Genomic DNA, 6,911 nt, shown 5'->3' on the forward strand with positions numbered 1-6,911 from the left:
GGCTTGGACACGGGCTTGGCCACTCATCAAAGTGTGGAACCTTCCCTCTGGCCTGGTCAAGGTCTCAGCTGTTCCCCCAGGCCTGGGTTTGCAAGGGGACAACCACCTAACCCTCCCAACATGTTTGAAGAGAGAAAGGAGGAGAGACGGAGGCAGGATCCTGGGGGGTTCATTGCTCTTCTGCCTTAGGAACTTAGGGACACCTAAGCCACAGCCCTCACTGCATTCCAGCAATTCTTCATTTAGGGTCAGTGAGCGAAGACGGTCACCACCGTTACCTGACTCAAAGGAGCCCTGGGAGGAATTGTCTATGGTCCTTGTAGGAGATAAGGGTTGCCCTCCCCACTGCGACTCCCACGCAGGCCCCCCGCAAGGAGCTTCTGGAATACAGAATCGATGAACAACTAACAACGGGGCTCTGCAGCTTGGTCCTGTGAAAGCCCCTACTCTGCCCGTGTCCTGTGTTGTTTTACTTACGACCAGTGAATTAAAATGATTCTTTTGGAGAGGTCTCCCTGCTCTAGAGATAACTGTAGACCCCGGCCGAGCTCTCTCTGGCTCGTGGTACCTGCCTGCAAGACTGCATTCCCCAGGACCCCAGGAGACTTGGGCCCCGGGAAGGGCCACGGCTGAAGCCCACGGGCATTTTCAGGTGGCCCGCTGGGTCCCCCCAACGCGGCTCCCTGTACCCTCCGTCCTCAGCGTGCCCGCGGGCACCCGGGCCCATCCGCCTGCAGGAGAACGTGCCGGGGACGGTGACGGCCGTGTGGGAGCCCTCTCCGGATGAGGCGGGGGACACCTCGCTGCACTACGCGGTGCTGATGCGCTGCTCGGGGCTCGGGCCCTGGCGCCCTGTGGCCGACGGCCTGCACACCAACCACTACACTCTCCTGGGCATCCTCCCCGGCCTCGAGTACCACTTCCGGGTGGTGGCCAAGAGCGAGCTGGGCACCAGCCAGCCCTCGGACACCAGCGAGCCCTGGTGCGTCCCCCGGCATCGAGGTGAGTGCAGCCGCTGTCCCACGGGCCAGCCCGGAGGCCGGGCGGAGAGGCAGGCACCGTGTCTCCATGAGGAGCTGGCCCAGTGTCCAGCCCACCCAACCCACCTGCCCTGACAGCCTCTGTGCCCCGACTCCAGGGAGGACCAAGGGGCGTGGGGGTCCACACGTCTACGTGCCTTTGGTGGCTTCTCCAGTCAGTGGCAGGCAACCAGGTAAAGAGAGATTACTGTTTCTCTGAAAACAAAGTGTAGTCAGTCAAATAAATGTAGACCTTCAAAGCGGTGTACCACACAAAATTGGGGTTCTCTTGCCCTATCTGCATAAAGAGCCAATTATTACGGCATCAGCTTTTGGGGAAGGAAATCAGCTTTTTTGCTAGATCCATCTGCAGGGAGATGGGGCATATGCTCTCAGATCTGTCTCCCGGATCCAGGGCTTGGGGCACAATTTATGGAATGAAGGGCAGGGCTGTCTGAAGTGTGGAGATAGATGGTTGGAAGAGAGGAGAGGAGAGGTAATTGGTGATCTGTGCAAGTGCAGTCAAGCTTCATGCCTCTTCACAGGATGTGTGTTCACAAAATGGCGGTGTTAGCATGATCTAAGGGTGGAGTTTTTAGCTCCTTGATGTCAAAAGGTCACTTATCGAGCGTTTGTGCAGGCCCAGTTGATGAGTTGGTAGTCTCAACCAGCCTGAACTGGACAAGGGGTCTCAGCTCCTGAAAAACCACTCTTATTTACTCTGTTGATAAGATGGGGTCAGTTGAACTGGTCCTAGAGGGCCTGTGGTTACAGCAGTCACTAGAAAAAGCAGGTTATAAAACTGCATGACTTTGTTTTTCCAAAATACAAAAACAGGAGCCAGCCTGGTGGCATAGTGGTTAAGGCCCCCGGAGGCCTGGGGTTCGCAGGTTCAGATCCCAGACGTGGATGTACACACCGCTCATAAGCCATGCTGTGGCAGCATCCCACACACAAAGTAGAGGAAGATGGGCAGAGATGTCAGCTCAGGGACAATCTTCCTTACCAAAAAAAAAAAAAAAAAAAAAAAAAAATCGGGAAGGTTCCACACCAAAATGTTAGCTGTGGTTGTTGATAGGTAGTGAGATGATGCTTGGTTTCATTTTCTCCTTTTGATTTGCTGTATGTTCTAATTTGTCCACAGTAGATGTAAGTTAGTTTGTAGTAAGAAAAAAAAATCCCAAAAGTGTTTTCAGAAAAGGAAAAAAAAAATGAGTCAGCTTAGGGGCCACACTTGCAGGTAAGATGAGGCAGGAAGGCCCAGGAGGTGCCCCCGTCGCCCCAGGACCTTCCTGCCCGCCTCTGCTTCAGCCAGCGCTCCCAACCTCTGACCTCCTCTCTCTGCGGTCTTCATCGCAGACACGTTCGCAGTGAAGACCCCAAGGTTCCGGGAGCCCGACCTGCGCCAGAAGCCCCGCTTCCTGGTGGGGCTGCGGGCCCACCTGGTGCCGCCTGGCTTCGAGTGCTGCATGAGCTGCGCCGTGCAGGGCTGTCCCCGGCCCCATGTCACCTGGTTCAAGGATGACCAGAGCCTGGAGGGAAACCCCGCCGTGTACAGCACCGACGTGCAGGGCGTGTGCTCCCTGGTCATCCCCAGCGTCTCCCCCAAGGACAGCGGACGCTACAAGGCGGTGGCCGAGAACGCGCTGGGCCAGGCTGTCAGCACCGGCACCCTCATCGTCACAGGTATAGGGCCTGCCCCTGCAGGGGCCAAGCCGGGGCGTGGTGGGGATGGAGGTGCAGCCGCCTGCCCGCCTTCAGGGAGCCCTCAAGGGGCCCGTCCCCTCTAGAGTGACGGGGTGGGGGTTAGGACACCAGGGCGCTCTGTCTGGCCCTGCAGAGCTCTGGTATTTACCCTGGCCATCCCCGCCCTTCCGGGGCCTTGGTTTCCCATCTGTGAAGTGCAGTATTTGGACCAGATCAGTGACAAGCAACTCTTGGCTTAAGGGGCCACATACCTCCCACCTGAGCTTCCCAGCATGGCCTTGCAAGACAGTTCAAGATGGGAGATGAGGGGCTTCTTCTGTGCTGCACCTTCGTAAATATGCCCAGATATGGGCATTTAGTGCCCAGAAAGCCAAGTGGATTCTCATTGGTCTCCTTTTCAGTAAAGCAAATAATATATGTTAATAAGAAAACATTTTTACCCACTAGGACTTAACACATCTTGTATTTTGAATAGTAAAAAAAATGTAAATCCTAAACATTTTTAATTATTCGGAGTTGACCTTTGTGCAAGAACGGCCCTTCAGCACTGGACCGCATGTCTCTTCTCCCTGTGGCTTCTGTGCCAAGGCCTCAGGAAGCCGCTCTCAGAGAGGCCAGCTTGTGCACGCACCTGGACTTGGGGGTGGTTATGGTTGCCTGAGGGGCCAGGGGAGGGCTTTGCCCAAGCTTGGAGAGCACGTGCTGGCTCTGGATTTAAAGCCAAGCCCCCTGATGGCAGAGCCCCCAGGCCTGCCCCACTTGCTGTACTGCCTTCACCACTTGACAGGGGTGGGGGGAAGCTGCCCCTTGGGGACCAGCCCAAATAGCCTGGTCTCTGTCTTACAGAATCCAGCCCATAGCCCTGCCTCGCCCAGGATGGCCCTGCTCGGCCCCACAGCCATGGAACGATGACAGATCCCCGAAGCTTCACTCTTGACACCCACACTGGCCCGAGGAGCCAGTCCCGAAGGATGGAGGACACTGGTGGTGCCCGGAGCCCCAGGGAGACTGGAGTGAGGGGGCTCCAGAGGAGGTCCCTCCAGGAGGGCACAGAGTCTTTGGGGAAGGAAGAGAAGGAGGGGTGGCATTCAGCCTCCCGGCCCCAAGCTAAGTCACTGAACAGGACGACAGCGAGCCTCCACCGTCACCGTGTGGGTTTCCTCTGCGCTTCAGGAGATCCAGTGAGAACCTGCCTGCAGGATGGAGGCCGCGTCCCCATTTTCCTGGGCTGGGCCCCTTGGAGGGAGAGCGGGAAGAGCTGGGTCTGCTGTGACCATGGGGAGGGAGGAGTGAGGGAGGTCAGAGCATCCGGGTGAGGACGAGGCATCGAGTGCATGTGTGTGGCTGCTTTCTGTAGTTTTCTTCATTAAAATAGTAGACTAATACAGGCAATTGTTTGCAAATGAACTTGGGGTTGGTATGTTGGAGGAAAGATTCCCAAAGCAGAGGCCTTATACCAGCTCCAGCTGGGAGGATGGGTGGGCTTGAGGGGAGAATTGGGCTCATCTGCAGCCCAGGCCTGCACAGTTGATTCCCAGAATGGGAAAGCTGAGGATGGTTGAAAGGTCTGTGTGGTGGAGAGACCTCCCTTACTGCCAGACTGTGTCTCCTGCACTCCTCTATCTGCCAAAAATCCTGTAAGCAGCAGAGCTAGAAGCCTCCCTGGGTGTTATACGCACAGGGGACGCAGGGCCAGGGTTCCTGGGACAGCCTCATGCCTGTCACTCCCAGGGCAGGAAGGAGTCTGGGTTGGGGAATCCTACTCCAGGATGTGCTCTGTGAGCCCCAACAGAAGGGCTGGAAGACCATCAAGGGCGTGATGGGGATTTGACCCTCACTCAGGGCCTCTCCACAGCCCCCACTGCCCCATGTCCAGACGGGACAGGAAGGACCCCGATGTGACCCACCACCACCAGAAGCTCTTGTCCTCCCTCACCCTCAAGCCAGGGTCCCTGACCCTCCCAGGCTCCCAGATTCCCGAGTTCCCAGGGGGAAGGAGGAAGGAGGGAGCCCTGGGGAAGGCTGAGTCCTGCTCTCCCAGTAGGTCAGCTCTGAGGCCTGCCAGGTCACCCAACTAGCTGGAACACGGTCTGCTCTTCACACCCCAGCTCCAGTCCAGGCTCCTGCTTTCCACAGCCTCCCCTCGCACCCACCTGCAGGCTAGATGCAGGAAAGAAGGAGCACAGGTCACAGGAGGGGGACGGAGGGGGGCTGTCAACACCTTTCTGAGAAGTGGGACCATGTGACGCAGGAGGAGCTTTCTGAATTGGAGAGAGAATTGTGCACCCCAAATAGACCAAGAGTGTCCCTCCAGAGGCGGGGCACGGACCAGACAACTTGTCTGCCTGGGCCGTGGTTCATGCCCCTTTCCTGGGGGCTTCTCTCCCTGTCTTGGCTTTGCTACCGCAGCAGCCAAACTGGAGCCATGGGAAAGAGAGCAGTCCTGAGAACTAGGGGCAGAGGCTGACCCCTCAGCCTATAGGACTGTTCTCCCGAGTGCTTCCCTGCTGCAGGGCCCGTGGTGGGGGTGGGGGGGACAGGGCTTCAGCCTAGAGTCTGCAGTGTCGGAAATGGGGAGAAGAGGGGGCTTGCACAGAGGGTAGACCCAGTGCCCGGGGCCTGCCTGGCCCTGAGCAGGGCTCAGATAGCAAGGATGGGAGAAGAGCCCTCTCTGCACCATCAAGGATGAGGCGGGGCCTGATCTTCCAAGGAGGAACAAGGACGACAGACTAACTGGTGGTGGCTTCTTGAGACATTCACCCGTTTGATGGGCCTCGTGCAGGGGCTGTGCAGGGACATACAAAGACAGCTCAGACGTGGGTCCTACCCTCAAGGTGCCTGCCTTCGGGAAAGGAGGAAAGCCTTTACACCAGGAGCCATAACCCAAGTAGAAAGTGGTACCTACTCTAAGGAAGGCACCAGGAGAGTCCTGAGGAGCTCAGCGGAAGACAGATGCTACAGGCTGAGAGCATCAGGGAGGGCTTCCTGGAGGCAGCAACATCCTTGCAGGACAAGTAGGGAGTGGGCAGGCAGAGATGAGGAAATGGTGTCAGAGGGGAGAAAGTCAGGAGCTCAGGCTTGGAGGGGGGAAAGCACGGCCTGGGCCAAGGACGAGAAGTGGTTGCTTTTGGACAGCTGGGCCCAGGGCAGCGGCAAGCAGTGGCCTGTTCTGGTGGGGAGAGCAGAGTGCTACCTCCCAGGGCAAGTAAGGCCACGTGTCCCAGGAGGGGCTCCGTGCTTCTTCTGTGACTGGGGTACAATGTGAAGGAGCAGGGAGCAGGCACGGGCATTTTCCTTCATTTCTGCACAAACCCCGAAGCCCTTGCCAGTCAAGTACATCGAATCTGAGCATAAATTTAAGGGTGAAGACTAGTTCTGCTACTAACTAGTTATGTGACCTCAGCAAGTTCTTTACCTGTCTATGCTCAATTCTTCATTTGTAAATTAAGAATAATAGTTACCTAACCCAAAGTCACAAAGGTTTTCTCCTAGAAGTTTCATTCAAGAAATGTAACCATTCTTACATTTTCATTGTTATATTTAGACCTGTCCATTTTGAGTTAAGTGTTGTATGAGATGTGAAGTCATAGGCGGGGCTTTCTTTTTTTCTTTTTTGTTTATCCAGTTGGTCTAGCACCATTTTTAATGAAAGATTTTCCTTTCCCCCATTGAGTTACCCGGGAAGCTTTGTTGAAAATTGTTGACCAGATATGTGTGGGTCTGTTTTTGGATTCTGTCTTGCCTACTCCTTTCCTATTTTCTGGAAAAGTTTGTACAGAATTGATATAGCATCTTCCTTAAATGTTTGGTAGACTTGAGCAATGCTGCTCATTCCTTTGTGCAGGTCAAGATTTCCACTTGGTGTTATTTTTATTCTGTGTAAAGAATTTCTTTCTTTCTTTTCCCCAGTGGCAAGGCAACATTTTATCAAACCAAAATGTGATAAGTCCTACGAGAGAAAGAACTGAGGGAGCCAGATTTAGGTCAGGGAATGGAGAGGGGACCAAGAATCTCTTTAACATTTCTCGTGTTGCGGGTCTCTTGCCAATGTGCTCTCTCAGCTATTGTTGGTCTGGAAAATCTTTATTTCTCCTTCATTTTTTTCTTCAGAGTCTAGAAAAGAGATTTTTATTCAATATTTTATTATATAAATGTTCACAGAAAAGTTGAAAGAATTATACTGTG

At 54.8% G+C, this 6,911-nt stretch overlaps 1 protein-coding gene across 1 annotated transcript in view; it reads left to right on the top strand.

The window, feature by feature from the left end:
* Positions 1-4,045, top strand: part of IGFN1 (immunoglobulin like and fibronectin type III domain containing 1) — a 30,502-nt gene extending 26,457 nt beyond the window's left edge. Inside the window, exons 22-24 of the mRNA XM_058533909.1 lie at positions 703-1,002; positions 2,379-2,705; positions 3,573-4,045. Of these exons, the coding sequence (XP_058389892.1) occupies positions 703-1,002; positions 2,379-2,705; positions 3,573-3,586 (641 nt within the window). The 3' untranslated portion in view covers positions 3,587-4,045. The remainder of the gene's footprint in view (positions 1-702; positions 1,003-2,378; positions 2,706-3,572) is intronic.
* The last annotated feature ends 2,866 nt before the right edge of the window (positions 4,046-6,911 follow it).

Source organism: Diceros bicornis, chromosome 38 (assembly GCF_020826845.1).
Source record: "Diceros bicornis minor isolate mBicDic1 chromosome 38, mDicBic1.mat.cur, whole genome shotgun sequence".
In the NCBI taxonomy this organism is placed as follows: Eukaryota; Metazoa; Chordata; class Mammalia; order Perissodactyla; family Rhinocerotidae; genus Diceros; species Diceros bicornis.